We start from the raw sequence: 26581 nt of genomic DNA, 5'->3' as shown, positions 1-26581 counted from the left end.
GCCAACCGAACGAACGGGGCCCAAAAGGGGGGGGGGAATGGGGGGATCCCAATGACTAATGGGTGTGAAAATTTACAACTTTCGACTTACGGTCGGTGGCAGCTTTTGTCACCCTTTCGGCTCAGCTGCGGTGAGACTGATGTTGGACCGCTCGGTGCTTTGAGGTTACTTTGAGCTCAATGGTCATGTTTGGTAGACGGCAAACTATTCACTTTTGCGGGTCTTTGGGTGTCAATCTCGATATGGGAGGCATCGGGTTAGTGGTTTTTTAGGTGCAAAATGTTTGGGCTTAAACTTGTTACTTGACTCGATAGTCAGCTCGTCCGTACTTGTGCCAACACACGTCCAAGGAGGCCGAAATGGAAAATATGTTTCCCACGGATACTTTGGGAGCTGCTGTCAAATTGATGATTCAAATTATAAATTTGATGATTTCAATTGTGAATTTACTAGCTCATAATGACTGCTACAAAAGGCAAATTTGTTGTTGTTTATCATCGGTTAACGTGTTTGATGTTTGATGGCCACTGAAAAATAATATTTCAGCCAATTCGTTCTATCTACAGCAGCCAAGGCTTGCTTAAATCAATACTTTCATCCAACAATAACAAAATGTATTTGCTTCTTTCGCAAGGAGGAAGAAGGTAACAGTATCTAGAACGGAATGTAGAGAAATACACAACGCAACGCTTGTTTGGTGTCCGAAAATAAAGGACTGAAAGGAACACACGAATGAAAACAAATGATAAGAAAAACAGTCCCCAAAATATGCATCCGAATTTAAAAACCACGCAGTGCCTCAAAGGGCCAAAATGTATCGTAAAAGGTTCAAGGAAAGTAAAGGTCCAAGGAAAGTGATTGAAAACATCGCAAACAAATCGTCCTAAGCAAGAATTGGGTTATTTACTAAATCCGTGCATTTAAAAACGGACGTTGGTTCCAATTCCAAAAAAGGAAAAGAAGTTCTAGACTGGAATTATGTGGTCTGATCAGGCTGCGGGATCGGCTATAAAAAAGAACCGAAAAACAAATGTAGCAGAATTATTGAGAAGTTCGAGTTGTTCATCAGGTAAAACGTAATTTCGGTACAACAGCAAAAGACGCACATACACATACGCACAAATGTCGAACGTTCGGTCTGTGATTCGAAGGAGGCTTTGAGTAGTAATGCCGTAGTAATGGCCACTCATTACATCAGGATTCGAAGAATTAATTCCAATCTCCTGCCCCCGGAAGGGCTCGGAAATCGCTCGTGAAAAAAGCTCGTCCGCAACCCGGGAACGTGAACATAATTTCATCCAAATTAAATTCACCATCATCGCGGCGCCGCCGCTGGGCAGCCATCAGACAGGCAGCCAGCCAGCCACATCCACACACACACACAATGGCCAAAGTAAACGCCACTTCCGGAGCGTCATCGCCGTCTTCTGACCACCGTAGCCGGCCGCCGGTTGGTGATGGGTGCCGCCGTTAAATTTTATCGCCACCACAGAAAACATCAAACCCCTTTTCGGACCCCGGGTGGCCACACCACCCGGGCTGGGTTCGGGGAGTCGCACCCGAAAATTGATGGTTTATAGTTATGACAGCCACCGCAGAATAATTAATGTGGGCTGCGGGGCGGTCCGTGGGCTGACCAGAACTGACCGCAGCCCGGAACTGCACGTCCGAAGCCGGCCGAGGGCCCCTGGCCCGGACACCACACCTCATCAAACTCTAATGCCAAACTGGTCGTCGTCCAGCGGCCATCGGATCGTTACTTCCGGCCCGGATGGGGCCCGGCCGTTCCGTCGCAAGGTTAGCTAGAGCTCGCTGCATCCCACCGGTGGGGATTGGTGTTGTAAAATCGTCGCCATGTACCGAGTGCGTTATCCCCACACGAGAGACTCCAGTTCCGGGCAGTGCCTGTTTTTATCCAGTCGATTCTTTTTTTGCTGTTCTCCCCACTCAATGGTGGCACCCCACCGGGAGCGGGAGCGACCACCACTTCCGGCCGAAACACAGTCGAGCGGGCACGTGATGATGATAAATTATCGTTCCCATCCATATCTGCGGGTGCGTCCGTCCACCCAAGGGCTTCGCACCGATATCGAGCGCAGCATCCGGGATCGGAGACCGCGCCGGCGGATGCTGCTCACCATCACCGCGGTGTCGCTGGCCTCGTGAAAGGCGGGCTGGCGCCCGGGCTCCCCGATACCGTCGCTCAAATTTGCCAACGGATGATCTGCCCGCCATTATGACCGTTCCCGAGCTGCCATCGGTCTACCATCGGTGGACTTTTACGAGCCAACAATTAATCACTCTGATTTCGCACTTCGCTGTCTCTCTCTCTCTCTCTCTCTTTGGTCTGCTGGCTTTTTTTTTCTCTTTCACACTCAACCGTCAGTGGCGCTAGTGCATTCGTAGCGACCGGACTAGTTTCCGGCCGGCGATGCCAGCGACTGCAATTTGCCAGCCCCAGCACCAGCTGCTACTTAGTAGTAAGGGTGTATTAATTGAAACCCACCTAATTTATCTCCGAGCGAGCTAGCACGGAACCCCCGGGCTAGGATCCCGAATGCCGTACCGTAATGACCCGAACTTATTCCAAACGCGATGGAGGCGCCTGGTGCCCGAAAGACGGTGCGACTTGACGGTCGACGTGATACGATGAACTAAACGAACACACACTTCCGTTTTCGTGTGAATGTGATCACGGAATGTGGCCTTCTTAATTGGCGGGCGATACATGGGTTGAATGTAGAATACGGATCGGTCACATCGGTAAGAACAGTATTTTTAATTTAACAATTTTTTTATGCAAGTCGCTGATTTTTGCCTGCCTCCGGGTCGCAATAATGGGGTCCTTCAACAGGGCCGGTGACATTTCGATTTTCTGTCGCCTGCCTGTGAAACCTCGGGCCAGCGTGTGGCGCCCGTGATCGAAAGCTGAATAAATCATCAGCGTGTTCGGCATGTTCGGTGTTGTTAAAAAATTTAAATTCGACAGTTCACCAAAATAATAACCTCAACACCCGCCGAGCGCCGATGGATTCGCCGATGAATTGTCTATCATTATCCAGCCGGTGCCGCCGAGAGCGGCCATGGAAGCATAATTGCATTGGCGCGTATTGTTCCTCGGGCAAACACGGCCACAGCATACAGTACGTTCCTCTCGCTCACGCTCGATGAAGGAACTCCGATGTCCTCCCGAGGGCCCCGGGTACTGTTTTATTTTTAATTTTATTTTCGCAAGCGTTAATGAATTGTTATTGAAATAATACGGTACCGCCGGGGATTATCGCTGCCGGAGTTGCCCGAACCTGAAAGTGTGCCATCCGTGTGCCGTGCCGTCAGCGAGTGGATCGGTCGAAGGTACGCACCACACCGTGTGGGTTGGGAATCATTGATCAAAAATTAAAATCTCCGAAACGCTCCGATGATGCGCTTGAGAGATTTTTATTATTCGCACGGTCGCCGCCACTGCCAACCGTGGCCATTATCGCACCGCGGGGAATATTCCACGAAAAATATCTACTCCTTTTGTTGCTACCGACATGCTGCCTTTTTTGTCCGTGCTGCGTGTGTGCCCTACGCGGAACTGACTGGCCGATGACGGTAAATAAAGCCGCCATATTCCACTTAATGACTGCAACACAGGGCCCCAGGCTTGCAATAAAATCAATCAATATTCCACCATTAATCGAAAGAAAAATACTACTCGAAAAATAATAGAACATAATAGAATAAAACAAAACGAAAAGGAATCATCTATCAATTAGGAGGAAGAAAGTAATAATGTAGATATTGCCAAACAAACACCGTCTAATGGATTATGTTGACCGTTGTTGCGCAAAATTGAAGTGATGTGGGTATTCACCGGCCGACAGAAGTAATTCGAACAAAAAAGAAGAGTGTCTGATCCTTTTTCAGCCACTTTTTCCACTCGCCATCTATTACCAACTGCGTTCCGTGGCCGGTTGGAACAATGCATCCCGTTATCCTGACGCAAGGCTAAGCGCCCAGGCTAGGCCAGGTGCGCCCACCACCAGCAGCGTGTGCGCTTTTCGTCCCCCTTTTTTGCCCGTTAACTTTTATTACGTTCAGCAAAATTGTTGAGCCCGCGGTAAGGGGGCCCCGGAAAGAAGGAAGGTGGCGGTGGCCATGCAGCGAGGCGCGAGGAGGGTTTGTACGAGCAAACGGCAAACTCTGGGTGCTGGTGCCGGCAATAAATGTAGATTGCAATGTCTTGTCCCTCCCTTCTGCTCTCTGCGTGGCCGAACAGCCGCCCAGGCCACCGGCGGAAGTACGTGAGCATTTTAAGATGCACTCCGATGTTCGGTTCCGGGCGCGAGCAACAGCTTCACAGCGCAATAAGCGCACCCAGATGGACGCCACTTGACGGCCAGGCGGCAACTCGCGGAATACTTCAATGAAATTTTACTTTTTAATATTGTAAAAGTATATTTGGTTTGCAAAACCGGACGTGTGGCGTCGGGCTTGTGCCGGATGCGGGATCCCGGGCTCGAGCCCCTGTCGTCGGCAGCAAATGCAGATGCCCCGTTGGAATCACGGCACGGCACGATCGGGATGCATCTCAGCGGCTGAACGCGGCGTACGTGAACACGATAACGCGCGAGCACCGTGGAGATGGGTTTCACTTGATAATGGTGCACTCTGAGTCTTGGAGTTTTCCGCACATTTTTTGTTGGTTGATGGTGGTACATTCTATCCAGTCACACCACATGGCGGGCTCGGGCTGGCCGGGCGGAACCGACCAGCACCAGGAAGCGCATGACTGTTCGTCGTCCGGCTGTCGGAGTTGGGTTGCGCGATGCATTCGCGACCGCTGCACGACCGCTCGGGGACTCTCGGGGAGATGAAAATGAAACATAACCGAAACAACAAACAACACAACACTTTCCGGCCGTCCGCAATTTGGAAGGGCGCATCCCCGGTCCCCGGGGCAGCAGGGAACCGAAGGCTGGCTTCGTGAAAATTATCAGACCGTGGTGTCGAAAGGATGGGACTGGTGGGAACAGCAAACCGAAACTGGCCCCTCGCGACAAAATCACGGCCACCCAACCCGGCAACGCGGCAGGGCAAACAAACCGTGCGGCGTGAAAACAATGGACAAAAATTATGCTCCGACCCACGGAGCCACCATAAATCTTGCACCGGTGAGGCGAGAGTGTGCCCGAAAGGAGACGGCGCACGTCAGCCGCGGCCGCGGCCACGGCCACATGGTTGCAAATTAAAAACTGTCAACGGCTTTCGGACGCCGGCGAGGAACCGCCATTCATCATTCGCCCGGCGGCCGCCAGGCCACTGCCAGGGCCAGGGCATCCGGATCGAAGCGCTAGGCGAGGGTTTTGTTTTTGCAGCGTGTCGGTTTTTAATTTCTTCACCCAAAGCCAGTCGGATCGGAGTAGCCGTCGGTCGGAAAGTACACGTCGAGCGCGGAACACTGATTTGAGAAACTTTCGTTTTGCTTCGATCGATTTCGGCGCTCCCCGTTTGGAAGGTTAGAGAAAAATAATCAATTTTCTGAATTTTGTTACGCATTTTTTACTGCATCGTTCCCGCTCTAGGGTTTTTTTTGTGTGTTCTCTGTTTATATTGCTGCTTTCAAGACAAACAACAACTTTTGGTGGAGGAGGTTTTCTTCTTTCCGTCCATGTTCCTGCCGGCTGGTGGGTGCCGTAGCTCTTGAGCTTTGAAATCTTCGAATATTGGACAGCATTATGAAAACTTGAAATTTTGAGTTTTTACAGCTCAACGGTTCAGACGAATCGATTGCTTGACGCGTAGGCGAACAGCATGCTATGATGATCGCAGTAAACAAGTTTCGCAATGCACGTGTGGGTCTGACAGCCACAAGTTTGTATTTGGCTCGATTTGATTAGTTCACAAACAGGATCAAATCTCTCTACAGGCTACATCGAATCGAATCGAATTGTTTAGCCCACCATGGGACCCGACGTGATCCCGGTGGGGCTGGTCCGCAACACAACCCATGGTAACACCATGGTAACTGCACCGAAAGCTGCTTGTTGCCCGGTTTTCACGCCCATCCCACGGATCGCTGCAAATGCAAAGTTTTATTTTCATGTTCAAACCGTTCGCCGGCCGGGCGTCCCAATCAGTACTAACGGCCGGCCGATGCGGAAAATATTGATCCGCTTGTCCGTCGTGCGGAATCAGGACACAGGTTTCGCGCGAGCCCGAAACCACCGTCGGCCCCGTGGTCGCCCCACGAATACCGGATTGATGCGTGCGTGTGCCGGAATGGTATGGAAATTAGATTACTGTCAGCGCCAAATGCTTTATCTGTTCCAATTCGGCCCCACCAATCTGCGGTGCGGCCAGCAGCAGCATGCGTGCCGTGGTCCGGTGAATGTGCTAGACAGCCACAGGATGAATCGAAATTCCGAACAAAAAAAAAACAAGAAACGCTACGAACGCCCGCCTCAACATCGCGAGCGCGCGTTATGCTTCCCTGTCCAGAGGCCGCCTACCTTGACTGGCGCGGGATGTTCCCCCCGGGAATGGTCGCTTCGTGCGCATCGCGGAAACGCGTGACTGCTGTTTTTGAGATCATCAAATATCTCATTGGAGGTTTTAGTGGCAGCGTGAGTCCTTTTTTCACAGCCCCTCGCTAGAGCCGGATCGCCAGGCAAAGCCATTCGGCGGTCAGCCATCGAAATGGTCAAGTGCATAGTTTTTTTGTTTCTCAGTTCTGTGACTTGACCAAATCTGTCGAACCGTTCCAGTTAGTTCCAGCTGCAGCGCTGGCTAACTTTTGTGGATAAAACATTCCGCGTTTCAGGAGTCTCGCGTTAATTATACGCTGTTTTTGAAGTAACGCTTATGGCATGGACAAATACGATCCCCGGTACATGTTAGGTTATTTAGAAAGCTTTGTCCGTGCAATTTTCCTCAAATTGCTCCTGGCTTCGATCCTGGCTTCACTTATTTCGAACATGAAATATTTATTTGGTAACAAAAAACGGCGTTCAATCTCTTTCAGCGATATGTTTCAATAGCTGCGAGCAGTTTCCATAAATTTTTCGGGAATATTTCGGATCAGATTGAGTAAAGGGGTCATATTTTACAACCCAAAAGATTTGGAGAAATTCAAGCCGTACAATCACTTCTGAACGCACGTTCTTTTGCATCATCTCATTAAATTAAGATTAGTATAGAAAATGGACAACAACCGTAAAAGATGCACTTCTTTAAGCATCGCTTTAATAACTTCTACAAACCCGCCACCGAAAGGCTCCATAGCGGAGAAATTCCGTTTCGTTCCTGCAGCCTGACGCCATTAGTTCGTCACCGATTCGATTGTTTGGTTTTGACCCAGCATTATGGCTAATGTTCGCTTCCGGCGGCCGGTCGCGCCGGTCTTCGTTTCGTTTGCAGAAGTGTACAGCGTCGATGGTGTCGAAGGACGAAACATTGAGCTCCAGTGTCCCATCACGGTGCCCCTGTCGCAGGTTTACATGGTGCTGTGGTTCAAGGATAACGCCGGCATCCCCTTGTACAGGTAAGGCGCCACGTCCTCGGCTTAACGATCATTTTACGATTTTTCCTTTTTGGTTTGTTTTCTTTGCATTTACAACATCGGCAACACTTGCCCACATCATCGTCGTCGCCGTCGCCGTCGCCGTGCCCTTCGTGTCTCACCGAAGTGTCGACGTACGTGACAAAATCTCCCGCCAGCCGGCACACTGGTCAGCGCCGGAAGTGTTTGGATCACGTGCCAAATTCAATATCGATAAGTCACCGGCGTCCCTGCTAATAAAGGTAATTTAAAGTGTGCCTCTTAAAGCGTCCTAGGTCGGAACTGCCTCTCTGAGATTGATTTAAAATTGCTAGCAATTAGCGTCACATGGCAACGGGCTGCGCAACGGTGACGCTCGGCTTTAAGCTGTTTTGTACCTGATTTTTGTCTCTTTATTTCGAAATAACTTTCGTTATTATTACCATTTAATGGCGTTTTTCGCAGTTAAACTTGCTGAACTTACATTTTATGCATACGCATGCGACGGCACTGGAGTGCTAATCGCCCACGGGCCAGCACATCCGGTAATAACCGTAATAGCCACACCAATGGCTGGCGTTTGTGCCTCTATTAATTCAATCACAATGTGCGTCACCTTCAGCCGCATGCAACTAATTTGCGGCACAATTGTGCCCACGTCTGCGTCCATGCCTAACATCCGGTTACACGCCGCCATCGAGGTGCAATCGGCTCCGAGGTGCCATGTAGCACTATAAATATTGGTTACCAGCCGACCACGCGATCTTCGTTCCGCCCAAAAGTTCAGAAATAGAACGAACGTTTTCATCAACATTATGGTTACTTTTTGTGACGCGCGCTGAATATCGAACAAATGAGCGAACATCGTGCGACTGAATCGAAGTAGCCGTCGATAGTAAAAAAATTTAAATGCAAATTTTCGGTAAATTTTTGTTCAAGCTTGGTGCTCCGATTGTTCGGAGTACGTACGGCTGTTGACGACTTTAAAAGCTAAACTATTGATCGGTAAACGATTTGACGCATAATTGGCGTTTGGACACCAATTGGTTTATTTATACAACACTGGCTGACGACTGCTGGGTCAGGGAAAAAGAAATTCATTATTTTTCCATCTTCCCTTTTTCCTTTAATTTTTTTTTGTGCGAAAGCGGCCGTGGTCAAAGCGTGATGAAACACCTCAAACAGTGGCCAAAAACAGGACCAAAGGCCAGGACCAAAGGCCAGGAAGGTTCTACTGTGTATTTGGTGGGACTTGAAAGGAGTCATCTATCATGAATAGCTTCCGTATGGCCAAAGATCCAACTCGGATCTCTACTGTCAACAACTGGACCGTTTGAAACTATCGATTGACGTTTGTTTGGAATCTTACGGAAAAAAAGGATTTCTTTTTCACCAACCTAATCCACATAAGACTTCGAATGACTCATGAGCTGAAGCGAAGTACTAGGAGGCAAATTACTGCACCGTACATGCCAATTTGCAAGTCGCTTTGCGAGACCAATAATTTCGTACAGATTGCTTCACAACGTGCCACTCGTCGATCGACTTCGGGAAAAGGTTGGCATCCAATATTTAAAAAAAACTACAACAAACCGGGCCACGCATTATGCACGATGGGTCCACGTTCGCACGTCACGCACGACGATGAAGTACGCCTTTGCCTCGGCCGCCACCCAACCGACCGCACTCCTGTCGGGTTGCACTCCACTGTGTCCCGTTCAACGTCAGCACACAAGAAGTTGTAAAATTAATGAACAACAACACAGTGGAAAGCCAAATTCATTACGCTACAAATGGATATTGAAATTTTATGTCCCACACGATGGCCTCGATGTTGTTGGTTTTGCTGCTCTCCTTCTCTATGCATGACCCTCCCGTTCTTTCTTCAATCGCCGGTACCCGCTCGAGAGCATGCCAAACATATGCGCGCACGTGTGCTTCAAACCCGGCCCGGCCGACATCGGACAGCGGCCAGCAGCAGGAGCTGACCTCACGCACACGCGCGCCGGACCCGAGCCGGGTGCGCCGAGCGTGGTGTAAAATCAATGTTTAACCAAAGAAAATCGTGTTTGCGGTTGTGGAACCCATCTGCTGCCCCGGTGCTGCTGGTCGCGCAGAGCGCAGCATAAGTTTGCGATTAATTTTTTGTTCCGATTCGTGCGGGCTCCAACCGCGTTGGGTGCGTTCGCGTTACTCCTTTTTTTCGCAGTTTTCTTTCATCACTTTCAAACACGCCGGAGTTTTGCTGGTGCTGGTGCGGGAAAACATGGCCAAAGGACCGGCGATTGGCCGCTACGTGCGTAATTATCGCTGGAATTCGATGGTGAAATACGGCCATTTTTTATTTTCGTGTTGTTTTGGCACAGATGCTGCTTGTAGTTTCGAAGTTCTGTCCTCGTCAGGGCACCGGTTTGGTGTTTAAGGGAAAAATGTGCTCCTGGGCGAGTTTTCTGTTTAATTTAATTAAAAAATGCGGATTGCCATTATTACAGCAGCTACTCGACAGCGCAGCCCGCCCTGGTCTGCTACTCAGGGCATCCGAGGGCTATCGAAATGTGCTTCAGCCCCGACATGAATGGGGCAGTTCATTAGCGATTGATGTCGGGCCGGTCGGCCGGCCAGCCGTTCGAACCCCCGGCACTGCCCGGCATGCCCAGGTTGTCGCACAAAATGAACTGTAATTGGGCGGAATGAAATTTTTTGACTAAATTGTGTACCATTCAGCGCCTACCTGATCGCGACCGTGGCGCTAATTAAATTAAGCAGACCATACACCCGAATTCCGTCGCATTACCGTGATGTAAACTTTATGTGGTGCTTCTCTCCATTTCTAGAACCTCAAACGGCACGACCAGGGAGTCTACCGGTGTCGCATCGATTTTCGCACGATACAGACGCAAACATATCGATACAATCTCTCCGTCATCGGTAAGTGATCGCGGGGCCGGGTTTGGAAGGTAAAATAATTGATCCAATAATGTGCTCTCGTCGTAGCACGCGGCACTTAGCGGTTCCCGTTTAAGGGACAGAACAATAGAATAAGAGAGTAGAGACCATTCTCAGCGCTAAGCGCCGCTAACTGTTTGACGTAATTGGTAGTACTCGAGGCAGGACAATCGCTTGTCTATCGCCGCTGTAAATGCACACAAGTGTAGTGCACTCGAAGGCTCGCTTCCAAGAACTCCACTCGTGGCAGAAATGCATTTTAAGCCCCCCTCCGCTGAAGAACAATGACAGCCGAACGTCGTGCGCCGAACGAATCAGGCGCACACGAATGCCTGCCACATTTTGCGCTGCTTCATTCGGTTGATGAATTACTGAAGGTGTTGCAATGCACTTGACGTAAGTGCCTTGACGTGAGGGAGGATCGTAAACTCATCCACCCGACAGGCGGCCGGGCTTTCTCTCCATTAGCTCGACGTACCGGCCTCGGGGAGCTCTTGGGCGCCTTTGACAGACCACGAAATGCCCGGTGCGGTTTGTGCTTGCGACTAGCGACGGCGGAGAATGAATAAAAGAGTCTTTCAATTTGGGGAGTGGACGAATATAAAGGACTCTCCCACTGCAACGGGTGCCCGCCCAGCATATGTGGTTTGCCTTTTAATTGTATGATTTTCAGCCAGCAATTTATGGTGATCTAATGATCATGCTAATGTGCACTTGGTCGACTCTTTCATCAGGGTTTGTTAGAGCTAAGTCCAAAAGATCTACTTTTTAGTCGATGAATATTATTCGTGTCCATCCCAAATGGTCCTTCTCAGACTCTTTCATCGTTGCATTTGGAGCAAAATTGGATTTGGATTTGGGTGCCCTTTTAGCGTGCGGATCTTAAAGTCCTTTTCAAACAGTTCCCTATGCGTCATCTGGTGGACTCCTATTCTCCTATCAAAAGAAAGTGTGATTTTTTTTTCAGAAAAGTGTGTATCCCTTACAGAGAACATTAACAAACAATCATTCAAGTAACGGCTTAAAAGGCGACTACAAGAAGCACAGCTAACCGAGAAGATGCACCGGTCACACCGGTGCATCCTTCGTTCCCAACAGAGCCGCCCGACAAGACGAAAGGACGGATAGAGCTGGAAAATGGAAATTAAGACACTATACTTAAAAGCGGTCCACCTTCATTAACTATTTACAGTGCTGCCGGAGCAACCGGTGGTTCTGGATCGCTGGGGACGCCACATCAACGGTACGAAGCTTGGCCCGAAGGAGGAAGGTGACGACGTGGTAATCACCTGTCGCGTCTCAGGCGGTAAGTTTCACCGCCCACCGCCCACAGGACCGCGCCCATGTAAACTCGCCCTGGCGTCGGTCGCTGTCGCCATTTGCCTCCTTAATGCAGTGTTTTCATCAAGGCTCGGACTCCCTCCCTTTCTCTCTCTCCATCTGTCTCTTTCCGTATCCCCTTGAAATCCATTAACACCGCACCTGAGCCCAGAAAGTTCCCCCCGTCCGTCGAGCAAATACTGCGCCCCTGCCGCCCAACGACTAGGGCAGTCTTCGGCATCCGTCAAACCTCAATCAGGCCGGCACGTGTCACTAGCCGGGCGAATGCTCACTTGTTGTTGGGCCAACGTTCGCCCCTCGTCGGTGGGGAAGGCAAGGCAATTCTCCAAACAACGATCCCTCTCGGGAGAAGGCAACGCATCTCAGCAAGCTTTGCGTGAGGTTCGCTCCTCTGCTGCTGAACAGCGAACCATCCGCATTCCGGGGAAGAGTTTCTTCCTTCTGCTTTCCGGGCCGGCCGGATGTTGCCCGAAAGTGCCCATCCGATTCCCCACCGGCGAGGGTGGTGGGCTGGGAGTACTCATCCACTCTCGGGAGGTTTCTTGTGCTCCTTTTGCAGCTGAGACGAAGTCATCCGGTGGTTGCATCCTTTCCCGGGGGGGCTCGATTGGCAGCGGATGCAGCGCTCTCGCAGTGCGCACCCAACGAAGAAAGGAAGCTAATAATCATCCCAGGACTACATCAAATATACTTTCTCCCGGTTGTGCAACGAAAAAAAAAGAAACCCCTGGGTGGACCCCACGGAACCCCCTTATTTTCCGGCGTTTCGTTCGCACCAAACCACGGGTGCGTCGGCCGTGGTTTTGAAGTCCCTGTTACCGTCCGCTTCCAGGTTTCTTTCGTCCGGCCGGCTAGAAACACTCGGCTCCGATTGAGTCGTACGCAGGCAGTTCGTCACACCGCTCGCCCTCCACTTCCGGCACACCGTCTGCCCCGGCCGGGTCTCTGTTTGTTAGAAGATTAAATCCTGTCCCAGAATGGGCCAGGAATCGAGGAGGGCGGGGCGGGGAACGAAAAACTCCACCGACAGATAACCGCGATGTGATGGGAAATGATGGATAATTTAAAAAGTTCGTGGATATTGGATAAGTTTTTAGTTTTTTTTGCTTCTTCGTGTTTTTCGTGACGGTTGGTTACTGCACTTCCGGCGGACCGGTCCGTTAATACGGTGTTTGCTGGCATCTCTCTCGCTCCATGTCGCTGGGCACGGTTCGGTTCGACTCGAAAATATCGGCCATGGTTCCGTGCAGCAAGAGTCCCCAGGACAGTGCGGCCCGGGGAAGATCGCGAAAGTTTTTCGGGGAACTCGGTCGGACAAGTCGGATTTCCCGGGAGTAATGAATTTTTAATTGAACACGCTTCGGATGTGTCGTAAATAATTAATCGGAACACAATTCGCAACCTTCCGGGGAAGGGGTTCGAGTTCCGTTCGCGTTCAGTTCAGGGTGCTGCTGTAGGTGAGCAACAGCAGCATCGTAGCGGTGCTGTCGGAGAAATGGAAAGATTTTTTTCGTTCTCATACAGAAAACTCGTTGTTACAGAAGGTCCGACACATTTCACTTTCCTTGCTTGCGCTTCCCACCGTTACTAATGGCCAGCAGCAGTTACCTCATAAAATGCAAATTCCGTCCAAAGCACCAAGGTGTCCATTACACGACCCGGAATAGTCCGGACGGGAGTAATTAGTAAAGTGAGCGACCCCTGTTCCCCTTCGCGCGGATATAATACGTGTCATGCTCGACGGGCGTCTAACTTTCGGTACTGCTTTCTTTGCTGGTTCCTGCGGCCAGGTCGACCGCAGCCCGAGGTACGGTGGCTCATCAACGGGGTCATCGTGGACGATCAGTACGAGCAAAACTCCGGCGATGTCATCGAGAACCGGCTGCTGTGGCCGACGATACAGCGCAGTGACCTGAACTCCATCTTCACCTGCCAAACGATGAACACGCGGCTGGTGGAGGCCAAGGAGACCAGCTACGTGCTGGACATGCATCGTAAGTGCGCTCGGCCCGGCCCCTTGAAGACGCTCCTCTAACAGGAACAGCCTTTTTCTCTGTTCGCCACAGTGAAACCGTTAACGGTGAAGGTGATCAACGCTCCGGCCAGTCTGGTGGCCGACAAGCGGTACGAGGCATCGTGCCAGAGCACGGGCTCGCGGCCGAACGCCATCATCACGTGGTACAAGGGTAAGCGGCAGATGCGCCGCACGAAGGACGAGCTGCTCGATCACAACACCACCGTGTCGGTGCTCAGCTTCGTGCCGACGACCGAGGACGACGGCAAAACGCTCACCTGCCGGGCCGAGAATCCGAACGTGAACGGGCTCTTCCTGGAGACGGACTGGAAAATGAACGTCGTCTGTAAGTGTCCGGGCGACTCGCGCCTTGCGTCTCTATTTATTTGCACGCCCGCCCGTGTCCTTGTTCCCATCCTCCGGCAGATCCTCCGATGGTGACGATCCAGCTCGGACCGACGCTGGTCGTCGATGACATCAAGGAGGGTGACGATGTGTACTTTGAGTGTCACGTCCGCGCCAACCCGGACTGGAAGAAGCTGCAGTGGTTCCACAATGTGAGTAAGACACCGCGTGGCTTCTTGGGTGGATCGGGGCAGGTCAATCATTCGTGGGTCCACCAGAAGCACCGGTTTCAGCTGTGTTTGAAGGAAGCCGAGCGTTATTAAGGAAGCCGAGGACCAGAGAGTTTCGTGCGTCCGATCGACTTACCACTTCTCTTCCGTTGACAGGACATCCTGCTGCAGTATAATGGCACCGCGCGGATCATCCAGAGCGGCCAGAGTCTCGTGCTGCAGAAGGTGACGAAACAATCGGCCGGAAATTACGCTTGCAGTGCAATCAACGCCGAAGGCGAAACCGTCAGCGATCAACAGTTTCTTCGGGTGAAGCGTAAGCATTAGCGCCAGCTGTTGATTTATTTCTCCCGGTTGCTCCGGTCTTTATAATTCCCTGCGTCCTTTTTTTGTTGAGGCGTCTTCCCTCTGTGGGCACGACTTGGGCAGTAGATTATTTGGTCACCACTACTGACCCCGATACCGACTGGCCCATCATCGCCGGGCATTCTCGCACCGGAAATTGATAGTTGATGGATTTTTCTCCTTTCAAATCCCAACCCAACGCCGCTGACCTGCTGCGTCGGACTCGGACCAACCGCCCGTTGATTGCTCGGCCACCGCTTTCCTACTTTGGTCCGGTGCGCTCCGTTGATCCGATGGTTCTAAGGTCCCATCTCCTTTTTTGGTTCCAATTCCAGTTGTCCCTCAGGTGAAAACAACCGGTCGGAGGAGAGGGAGGAGGAAATTGATAGTTGATGGAAATGAAATTACATTTAATTGCCACATCCTACACACACACACACACACCCTCAGTGAGCGGACGGAAATTTGCGGTCAATTGCGTTTCGGTTTCCTGGCTTCGAGTTCGTAGCGAGACGAGGAATCCGATTTTGGACCGCTGCGCTGGTGGCACGTACCTGTCCCACGGCTCGGCGTGGTGTGTCCTAAGCAAACACTTTCCACTCCACCCTGATTGAGGCCATATGCCAACAAATGGGCTTCGAAAACCCATCTTTAACTAATTGCAAACTCTCAGCGGCCTCGACCGGAACCCACTTTCGGGTGCTGTTTTTCGTCGGCCTACGCGCGGCCTGATTTTGAATTATGTAAAATCAGTAGCATGTTTATGTAGCAGCCAAACTTATGTCTGATGTCGATGTCGGTTTCAATTAAAATGGCCCCAGATTGCCACCTCAGGAATAAGCGGTGCAGATTTTGCCTTTCATTCCAGAACGCCGTAAAAAGAACCATAGCTGCAATGTATATTGCATACCTTTAGGCGCTCACATGAGACCGAACACATTCGAAATACGAGATCGTTGTTGTTACGATCGAGATTGTTTTATTTTTAGTGGCCTTGAATTTCAAAGGGTTATTTGCAATGCACGAAGCCTCGCCACCCATCAATATATGAAGTTTGTTTTTTAATTATTTCGAATTCACTAACCAGCAAATTTCATTATGAATTCCCGATCAGCCGTAACCGAGCAGCGTCAGGTTGCTTAGATTTGCCCTGCTGGACGTAACACACACTCCTATTGACAGTGAAGTTCACCCGCAGTAAACCGGCTGGTAATGAGCATGTTACGCGTCCGTAAAGCCGGCCAGGACTCAGGACGTTGCCGCTTTGCCATCCAATTACTATTTCATTCGCATCCCGTCGTCCTCTAATGATAAGCGCAGCCCGGTGCGGCCCGCACTCGCGAACGACACTGGGTTTGAAAGTATGATTACACTCCGCTTCGAGAAGGCCAAGTCTCGCGTTGCTCCCGGGCAAACACGGGCGCATGGGCGCATTGGCAATTACAGGCGCGAAAAACAGCCAACATACAATTTGCACTGCGGATTTATAATGAAACTAATTATGCAACAGCGCGCGAGAGAGAGAGAGAGAGAGCGCGCGTGAACGAGATAGGTGGACCAGCGGGAAGACTTTGGCCGCGGGATAAGCTCCTTTCACCGGCAAGGGCCAAGCTTCACCGGGCCCATTCTCCATTCATTATCCTCGGCCTTCGCGCTTGATATGAGCGCACTCCGGCCCGGCCAGCCTCGGGGCCAGCATAAGCCGCCCCAAACCGATGTGTAGTAAATTTGACTTATCTAACACAATGTGCGATTAAATTATTTGCCAAGATGGCGCGGCGCAGCTGCGAGTGGCGACCGGACGCAGGGCCAGGGCCAGGCACTGAATATTTGCACACCCGCCGCCGTGTGTGCGAGGGCGTTCACGAGGAAATTAGAGCGCGCAAAGAATGGCCACGAGGCGGTGGCGGCGGCGGAATCTAGCGAAGCAGATAATTTGACCGATGTTTTTCCCGCACCCCCGGAAAACCCCGGAATCCGAAAATGCAACAAATTGCGTAAACGAACTGTGACACACCGGGTCAGGCAAGCGGCTTACGAGATTTCGGCACCGGCACACCGGCCAGGAAAGGTCCGGGGACCGGTGTAAGCTCCAGCCGAACCGTAACCGCGGCAAGACTTTTGGGCCCCGCCGGGCGGCCGTTGAAATGTTTGCGTCTGGTGCAATATGTCGAAATAGTTGAGTGCCGGCCAGCCCGGTGGCGGCCGAGTGCAATTGCTAATGGAAACACCGGTTGGGTTGTGGTGCCCTCTCATGCGCATCAGCTGCGGCTTTCGTCCTGCCTACACCGGGTTTGGCATTCGACGCCCGGGTAGCAGCTGCAGCACCCGCAGCATGTCTAACGCCCTGCCAATATTCGGACTATGCACCGGCCACACACAGACACACGCACACATCGGCAGCATGGCGCGGATCCTGCTGCTGCAACTCGATCCCGCAACGCGGTTCAATGCAGTCCACCGTCAGCTGCATGATGGCGGCGCCGGTGGTCTGTCAGAAAAGATGCTTCCGTGATATTATTTGGCCGACGCCATTTTCTTTCGCTCATTTCAAAGTGCACCATTTCGGCGTCCATACGCCATCGCTGCTAAATAGTATAATTTGGAATGAATATTTATGCCGTGGCCCGACTGAACATTCGGTGCATTCGGAGTCGGACCCGCCTGAAATTCGTTGTTTAAATTGTACTTTACCAAAAAAAAGGAAACAACGAAACGTTTCTAATCAGCGGCCCAGCAGCGGTGTCCAGCAACAAGTGAAGTGTGAATTGCGGAGCATCATAATCATGGTCGGTCGGTTGTCGATTTCCGAAACGGCCGTTTTCGTGTTTTCCAGTAGGCCGATCAATCGAACCACGTCCGGGCACGCAAATATGCAAATATGCCGTCCGCGCAATAGCGAACCCGAAAATGATTTATTGCATTAAAAGTGATGAAGTGATCTCTTGAATACGATAATGGGGGCCGGATTTGCTGGACGCAGTAAACACAGGGGCCCCGGCGTCGCAAAGTTCCATTCCACGCTGGGCTGACTGGCTGGCTTCAAACGCTTTCGATTAATTATATTTAGCATATTATTAAAATATGTCCAAACCGAACGCGCCCGAGTATCGCGGGAGTAATCAGATTATTCCGGCGGAATGCGATTCTGCAATATTGTCATTTATGCGAACGAGCGCCCACCGAAACGAGCTTACGTGACCGGAGACCATGTTGCATGTTCGGGTTGGGCCGGCTCTGCCATGCTAATAACGGCGAGTAGGAAAAATGAAAACAAAATAATTGCACACACACACCGTCGCCTTGCTCCGGTGGAAACCGATCGCGTGCACCGAGCCGTGGAAAACCGAAATTTCCATTCCCGATAAACGGCTCTTTCGGGCGGCGGCGGTGGTGCCCCAATATTGACTTGCGGCTCCGGTGGATCGCAGGCCGTTCCAATCACCTCACTCAAATTGCGGCTAATACCGCACGATTACGGTGCTGCGGCGGCGGCGGCAGCGGCCCTGTAACGCATTAAATACGGTTTGCATCATAATCAAATGCACGCCGGCGACGACTAATTCCCCACGATTCCGGCTTCGGAAGTGTCGGGAAAACAAAAGCGATCCTTGGCGCAGAGGCAGGAGTACTAAAATGGCAACACTCCGGACTCCGGAACGTTCTACTAAAAAGGCATTAGGGGCCGACGCCCCACTTGAAAACTCTAAGCCCAATTAAAGTTCCTTTTAAAGCCGGAACCGGAAGCTGCCGTGGACTAATCGGACGATGTTGGCGATTAGCCAAAGCCCGAGCCGGAGGCGGTACATTCCGGTGCCGTTTGTTTGCCGTTACACTCCAGCCTGATGACACTTTGGCTGTGTGCGGTCCTTCAGTCACAGTTTAGAGGCACTTGTCACTCGCGGCACCGAGGATGGTGGTGATGCATGCGCCAGCGGCACCGAAGCGCGTGTAATGCTCCACCGGATTGCGGTGGATTGTGGCGGAATCCCATTCGTCATTACTCGACTCGGTGATGTAAACTCACGCGCGCTATCTGGCGATGCGTTTCCGGTGCACCAAGTGATATGATTTTTTGATTTCATTGCGGTTCGTAACGACGCCGCCTCCCGGGACGAGAATCCAGCCAATCCACCATTCGCCCGCTCGCTCCTTAATCCTCTCACCACTACCGTCTGAATGGCCACGTGTCGGCCCGGCCACGGCTTCCGCCCGCGCGCGCATGTTGATGAAAGTAATTAACGGCATCACCACACACACACACACTCCCGATCTCTCATTACAGATGTTCCCGTGTGCGCCGTCGACAGGCTGAGTGCCAGCAACGGAGCGGCAGCGAATGTCGTCGGGTCGTCGGAGGGGGGCCGCGGTACCGGCATACTAATTGGTGCATCGCGCAACGAGAACGTGGAAATTCTGTGCCACATTTTTGCCGATCCACCGGCCAGGTAGGTAGCGCTCCGACGAAGGAAGGAAAAATCAGGAACAACAGAAAAAGTACACACGGGTGGTGCAGTGCGGTGTGAAGGGTACCACGTGGGTAGCACGGGGCAAACACCATCCACAGTGGTGTGCGTTGGTGCACGGGTTGTGTATCTTATGCAGCTGCTGAATTACGTTCGCCGCTTCGGAGTGCACCGCCGGTTGGGGTTGCGCCTAGCAATTAGCACCGGTGTTGTTCGGTCGGAAGGAACCGACCGCTGGGACTGACAGCGTGCTTGTAACGTAAATCTCGCCACGTTCCGTCCAGGCCGCCTGCAAACTGGATGTTGTAAAACATTGAAAAATTATGTTAGGTGATTACTATTTTTGGGCAATGTATCCAACTACGGAGATATTATTTGGTTTGTTTTATAAACAGATTCATATTATAAGAAAGAGCTAAACACTATTTTCAGTCCCACTTCAATTGTTCTAATGACAATCGACTAACTTTGTACATGCATTTCTTAATACCAAAACAACTTCATTTGCAAGACATTACTTTATCTAAGGATCAGACGCAAAAGTTTTATTGTTGTTTGGTCCAAAACATAAATTAAATTTCATCTTTTTATCAAATCAAACAGTGACAAACAAACCGCTTAGAAAATGCCCCAACAAGGACAATTAGCCTTGAATGATTCTAAAACCTTTTCCAAGAACTATTGTACTCCGACTCCGATTGTACGTAACAGTAACAAATCCCAGTAAGCTTTGCTACAAACCGAAAGTGACAACCTCTTGACGTGTCTGCTTACAGTCTATAGTCTTCCTCTGCCAAATGCTTACTAAGAAACGAATCGGTTAACATTCGGAAATTGAATTTCGACAGCCATCATCTGGAGGGTTGTATTGAGAAAAAATGGAAAAACAGTTCAATCAAACGCCAAGTGTTCCACCATTTATTCAATTCCATTGCCAAGCTTCAAGAGTTGATCGAATGAGAAGTTTGGTGCACAGTATGAACCTAAGCGTGCTGCGATCGTCAAAAAACGCTGTCCCAAAAGCTCTCAGGCAAAAGCAGCGTTAAGAAGTTCAACAACTCCACGCACCACCACACCGCATGTGGGGCCACATGTTTGTACGGCGGTCCATTAGTGTACCGAAACAATTATCAACAGCAAGCGAGACTCGTTATGGCGAACTTAACAAAACACAGGCCGCCGCCTCGAAACTCGCAAGGACTTTCAGGGTTCGCTTTTCACATGTTTTCGTGGTCGCTTCGGCGTGGTTCCTTTGGCCTAACTTTGCTCCCTCGTCGCGCGCGCCGGATTTGGTTGCAATGCGCGACGGAAAAACAGCAACAAAGCTTGTCGGTGTGCAGCCTCTACATTTTGTGTTAAAAATAAATAAAAACTGCAGACACTCCACGCGCGTGGTGGGGAAAGAAGTGGAACCTGAATACAACGAACCAAAGACACGCCACGCTATATTTAATAACACACAGATAAAACACAGAACACTGTGCCCTGTACGAAACAACGAACCGCGGAATGGGTGTTGTAGCGAAAGTTTTGCCAATTTTTGTTGCCCAACCGAGAGCGGGAGCATCCTCGGTAGGCAGGACTACCGGTGAGCATCTTCGGTCGGCCACGGAGCGAGGCGAAAGGTTGTGGTGGGCTCGGTGCATGTTTACTTATTAAAAACTTTGCCACATTATAAAGGGATGCGCAATGGCATCGGCGGCAATGCAAAAGCCAGCGGGCCCAGAGAGATGGTAATTTTGTTTACAATGGTTTCGTTAGTTGATCAACATTTAGTTTTCGTTTTCGGACCGAGAAGCAGGTCCGAGCAGGCGAACGGAAAGTTGGGAACAAGTTTTGAGCGCTTGATCGTGCGCTGCGAAATAGCAAAACGCTTTTTAATTATTAACCACTGACGGACGTGTGGTGAGGGAAGGTGTCTTGATAGAGTTTCGATGGAAGCACGGGGACACGAAGGTCGTTCGATGCTAATGAGAGAATCAGTACCCTGTGGTACTTCCACCGGTGTACCGGCCGAAGCAATATTGGTGGCGACATTTCTGTTTTTTTCTATTACGCTGACATCAAACATGTCGATACAGTGAACCGAGCTAATTCGCAGGAATCTCGTTAAATTAAATTGTTTTCGCAGAAAACATTTTCGTCTAGCGAACGAATGGTTACGACGACGACGACGACGACGATGGCGTAGAACAGAGATTTGCTCTCGACGGAACATTGACATTTTCATCCCCCTGTTGTGTGTGTGCTCTCTCGGTGTGCTATTTTCAGATCATTCCACTGGCGCTTTAACAATTCCGCGGAAATTCTCCAGATAGAGCCGCACCGGTACACGAGCCAGGGCAACGTTAGCGTGCTGAACTACACTCCCGTGACGGATCAGGTGAGTACCCAGAATTGCCAGCGCCGCGCGACAGTAGCGCGGCTTCTGCCGTCTGAATAGGGATAATGCTGACGTGTAATCGAAACAGACTATAGAACATTGTGCGCTCCGCGTGAGTGCCTCTTAGGTAAGGTATTTCATCATGCTTTCAGGCTTCAGTGTTCGGCCGAAAGTTGTTAGCTACTCGGAAACTCGGAAACACTTTCGGCGGGTGGCAAGCAGTGATGCATTCACGAGAGAACTCCCGGGATAAACGGTTATTGAAATAGGGCACACAAAGGGATGACACGAACGGCAACTCGTTCACCATTAAATTGATTAAATAACCTTCGCGCGCTCTATCGCGAAATCATAATCCCTCACGAAAAACATTCTGCAACCCGATTGGCATAGAATATTGGAATGGAGTTGCAGGCAGAACACAATTCTCATTACACTTCTTGGCGGGCGACACTTCGGCGAACGCGTCAATCAGTCCGCATTAGTCTGTGGCGCTCTAGCTCAACCAGATTACCGAAACCTTTCCGATGCAATCCGCGAGGTGATTGTAATATTTTTTTTTTGCGGGATGTTTGGGCAGGGCGAACAGTTCATATGAACTCCACTCGGCACCCTCGGTGATCGGTGGACCGGGGATTTGTCTGGTGCTCGGCCTCGGCTCGTAAAGAGCGCGAGTGCCACTTCCGTCGCGACACGGAGAAAGGCTTAGGCATTATCAACCACCACCACCACCACCACGCGGGACAAAGATCGGTCTTTCGCCATAAGACCGGATCGCGGGCAGTGTGGGCTCTCGGCCAAAGAAGGGGAAATGTTCGTAAAATTGGTTTATGATGTAGGTTACGACATTGAATTATGCATAAAAATGAAGCGATTGCTCTCGCTCTCTTTCTTTGCGGAGGTGACGGTGTCTGCCTACATCGAGTTTGGTTTACGAAAGTACAAGCTCTGTCACTTATTTCCCCCCCCCCCCCCCACCGTTCCCCGGTGCCCGTTTGACTGCCATCAAACCGCTGCTCGTTTGCCCGACCACAAGCCCACACGACTGAAGAGTGATTTCGAATCACGAACATAAAAGAACGTCCCACAAACATGCATTGTTTAATGCCGTGACACGGGCGAATGCTAATGGGCTGAGAGCAGAAGAAATTGGCAAAAATTACTGAGCGCTGCCGGAAAAGGAGAAGTTGCGTTTCGGGATGCATCTTAAGACATTCGTTCCGATTCGATCGATTAAATACTGGGCGTCTCCATCAAACGTAATGCACCAGGCGTCTCCATACCTCGAGATTCGATTTATTATTTCGTTTTACACTCGTAGATAACATTCGTTTCAATAAGTTTTTGTTTGCCAAATCCTCCTAAACACTAACACCATCGAACGACTCCAGTTGCAAACGATAATCTACTTCGTGCGGTGCTAGTTGCGCGCGTGGTACTAACGCCCCGTGTTATTTATTCGCTCTCTTCCCCAGGACTACGGCACACTAACGTGTTGGGCCGTTAACGAGGTGGGCCCCCAGAGTCAACCGTGCGCGTTTCAGCTCGTCCTGGCAGGTAATGATTTTTGAGGTTGCAAAATCAATATCATCCCACCTGGAACTAACCCAGATTTGCGCCCGATGCGCCACGGCCCACATTCTCAACGCTGTGCTCCTAACCGACCGACCGACCGACCGGCCTGTCAATCTAACGTTTCACACACGCACCACGGCATCAGCTTTCGATTCGTATCCCCAGTTCCCGGTCTAGCGTGGGCCACACGGTCCGGGATTCGCATCACTGTCAGCTGCAGTAGTGCGCGCCAGGTCTGCGGTGACTTGCGGACGGTGCGGTTCGAGCGGATTAAAACGGAAAACAAAAAGCGGTCCGCCCCCGTCCGAGTCCCGTCCTGCGCCACCGATGACGACGACTGGACGCCGGCCGGCCGGACGGACGGATGGCTGGACGTCTGCGTGTGTCCCTAGCGACCGCACGGGCCGAGGCCGAAAAACAAACATAGACACCCCGAGCGTCCCCATGGGCCCCCAAACATAACAAATCAACCTCGCCCGGCCCCTAATACCGGCATCGGCACGGTATCCGGTTCGCTGTGTGTGTGTGTGTGTATGAAACGTTCCATTTCCATCCATCGGTCGCGTCGGCACAGGACATCAATCATTTCGCGAACGTGGTTCTGTTTCGGGTTTTTTTTTTTCTTATTTTATTCTTTTAATGGGCTTATGCTGTGGGTTCGGTGGCACGGTGCCCGCCGGGGGGCCCACTGTCCATGGCGGCCAAGTTCAGTTTCGTGCTTCGTTATCATTGTTTCGCTTTCGGTTTCGGTCTTCGCGATAATCAATCGCGTGTCAATTGCGCACCCGTCGAGAGCGCCAGCTGGTGTCCGGTGAGCGAAACATTCGCACGCAGAGCCGATGCTCGGTTCTGACACTTTATTCCGCAACCTGCGATCGTAGCAACCCGCGCGACAGATTTTCAGTTCGATTCGGCCGCAGTTCTGTTCTGTGTCGGTAGCCATTTTTCTGCGCTGCAACAACAAAATGATCTACAAAAATGCCCCGGACGGCCACCGTGGCGGCGACACGCAATTTCCAATATCCTCCTGGTGACGGTTCGATTAACGGACCGCTGCTGCTGCTGGTGGCGCAGTGCAAATAGAACATAAATCCCATCAACCGTCACCGTTCAGCATCGGCCTTCCGTATGCTACATTAAATGACCCTCAGCCCCACTCCCCGCCCTAACGTGTCCCGTGTCAATCCGTTTCCGTTTCGACAACAGATCTGCCGGCTCCGGTCACGAACTGTACGCTGCTGGCGAACCGGACGCAACAGTTGGCGGAGATTCAGTGCGCGCCCGGGTACGACGGAGGCCTACCGCAAATGTTTGTGCTGGAGCTAATATCGAAACGGACCGGAACGCGCAGGTGAGCTCCCGTGGTGACCGCTCCGATTCGACCGACGGGCACGGGTTCGGGTCAACGGGCCAACATTTGGTTTGATCCGCTAAAGTGTGATAAACTGACGCCACCGGTTCGAATGGTGACCCGTTACACCCGTGGAATGCTTTAATTAAAATCATTTGCCGACCTTCCCGTGCCAGTGCCAGTTCATTAACATCGTGGCCATCTCTTCCCGTTGTGCAGGTTTAACTTTTCGAACAAAAACGAACCGTTCTTCGTTCTCGATCGGCTGGAAAAACTGAGCGCCCTGATGACACTTGAGAACAACTCGCTGTCGTGCGTTGTCTTTGCGCTCAATCAGAGGGGCCGTAGTGGCCCGGTTCCGATACCGGACTTTGAAATTGGACGCATCCAGTCGTACCGGGCCGGTAAGTAAGCTGGGTCGTACCCGCGTTGCGCCCGACGGGGGGCGGTTCGCAAATATTAATTTTTTTTTGTTCTCTTTTCTCGTCCTTGCGTGTGGCAGCCGACGAGCGGACCGAGCCGGTCGAGTGGCTTCCCATCGCCGTCGGCATTCTGCTCACCGTCATAATATTGGCTCTGTCAATTTCGACCAAAACATACCTCGGCCAGTGCTGGGCCGGGACCGGCTGTTGCTGCCTGGTGCGGCGCCACTCGAAGCGCATCGAGACGGCGGACTCAGGGGGCAAAAGTGAGCTGCAGACCAAAAACATGCTCCTAGCGGACGAGTACGAATGTGGTGGAGCCCACTGTTTGAAGGTACGGTGCCACGCCGATGCACGCCGAGCTATTGTTTGTCTGAACGGATTGCGCCCGCCAACGGTCAATCGAATCGCGTACGGGTCGCGATTTATTTCGCGACTCGCAGACGTGACGCTCCCTACGCAAGACAGCTGGCAAACATTAATTATCTTCACCCGCACCAGCCGACCCTTTCGGGTAGATCTCACGACGCGTCTGACCTGGTTCTTTCCATTTGCTTTCCAGCTGAAAAACGTGCAAATGTTGCGCCGGCACAGCTCGCGGAAGAAAAATACCTCGAAGGATTCCAACGACGACGAGCCGGAACCGGACGTCATCCCGGCGCAGTTCAATTTGGGTGAGTGCACTAAACGATAGCGATAGGAATTCCTGCCAAACAGCCATGCAAAAATGGTTCACCCGATAAAGCTCGATGGTAAACCACTGGTTTCGTTGCAGTGTCGTCATCGCCGCTAATTACGTCGCCCCTGCACAAAGGCACCACTCCAGGGAGGTTAAAGGTAACGCTTCGCGAACGTATTATTTGTCTAATAGCTCTTTTACTAACTCGCTCTTGATGGTCGCATCAGGCACACCAGGACACCCGGTTCGACGACCCGCTGCTAGCGTGCACGGAGGGGCCGCCGTACCAGTCGAGTACGGGCGCTTCGGCAAGTCTAAACAGCTACCACGTGGTGCCGTCGGACACGCATCCTGCCAGCGCCCAGCACACATCGGCATCGTCGGAAGCGCTCGAGTATCGCTCGGAGGGTAGCATCGTGGGGATACTGCCATCGCCGAAGCCGCTCGCCGGCTCCGAGCTCGACATCAACGTGATCAAGGACCGACTATTGACGACCCGCGTGCCGGAAAGTTGCGTTTGACGGGCGGCATCGAAAAAGTGCCGTGACCACTCGGAACGTGCAAAGTTGCAAAGCTGAACGTGCCGCTGGTGAAAGGGCACTCCACAACGGATGCAACGCTGAACACAAAAATGTGTCCAGCAGGGGGCGGCCCAGACCGTATATTTTGTATATAATAATAAACGTTAGGGCAATCGGGTGGACGTGGCGAAACAATTGTGCATATCTGCTAGCTGTCTTCAAAGGAGTGTGAACGGATTTTTATTTTGTTTAGGCTAGATGAGAAGCGTAGAGGAACAGGATCAAACCCTGCTGGGTGAAGCACTATGTAGTTTGTGTTGAAAGCGGTGGAGCGGTTCAAACCACTCGTAAGCCTTGTTCAAAGTTGAACTTTTGAATAAAGACCTCGAAAGATTGAACGACCTTTTTTAGCGGTTTTGCTTGGCATGGACCGCCTAA

At 51.3% G+C, this 26581-nt stretch overlaps 1 protein-coding gene across 1 annotated transcript; it reads left to right on the top strand.

Moving 5' to 3' along the window:
* Positions 1 to 7349: 7349 nt before the first annotated feature.
* LOC128271000 (hemicentin-1-like) lies at positions 7350 to 26317 on the top strand. Its single transcript, XM_053008429.1, has 17 exons — positions 7350 to 7528; positions 7674 to 7788; positions 10360 to 10453; positions 11664 to 11777; positions 13603 to 13806; positions 13879 to 14172; positions 14253 to 14383; positions 14558 to 14717; positions 19032 to 19194; positions 21484 to 21595; positions 23071 to 23152; positions 24377 to 24521; positions 24741 to 24925; positions 25024 to 25277; positions 25506 to 25617; positions 25719 to 25780; positions 25850 to 26317. Exons 1-17 carry the CDS (start codon positions 7350 to 7352, stop codon positions 26141 to 26143), a joined length of 2700 nt encoding a protein of 899 aa, XP_052864389.1. The 3' UTR covers positions 26144 to 26317.
* The last annotated feature ends 264 nt before the right edge of the window (positions 26318 to 26581 follow it).

The sequence above is a fragment of the Anopheles cruzii genome, chromosome 3 (genome assembly GCF_943734635.1).
Source record: "Anopheles cruzii chromosome 3, idAnoCruzAS_RS32_06, whole genome shotgun sequence".
NCBI lineage: Eukaryota > Metazoa > Arthropoda > Insecta > Diptera > Culicidae > Anopheles > Anopheles cruzii.
The sequence above is the reverse complement of the archived record's forward strand: the minus strand, read 5'-3'. Positions and strand labels throughout refer to the sequence as shown.

Coding starts and splice junctions, on each gene's coding strand:
- LOC128271000 (XM_053008429.1), top strand. CDS start 7,350: ATGGCTAATGTTCGCTTCCGGCGGCCGGTCGCGCCGGTCTTCGTTTCG. Junction 7,789..10,359: donor CGGCGTCCCTGCTAATAAAG/GTAATTTAAAGT, acceptor CTCCATTTCTAG/AACCTCAAACGGCACGACCA. Junction 25,781..25,849: donor CCACTCCAGGGAGGTTAAAG/GTAACGCTTCGC, acceptor TGGTCGCATCAG/GCACACCAGGACACCCGGTT.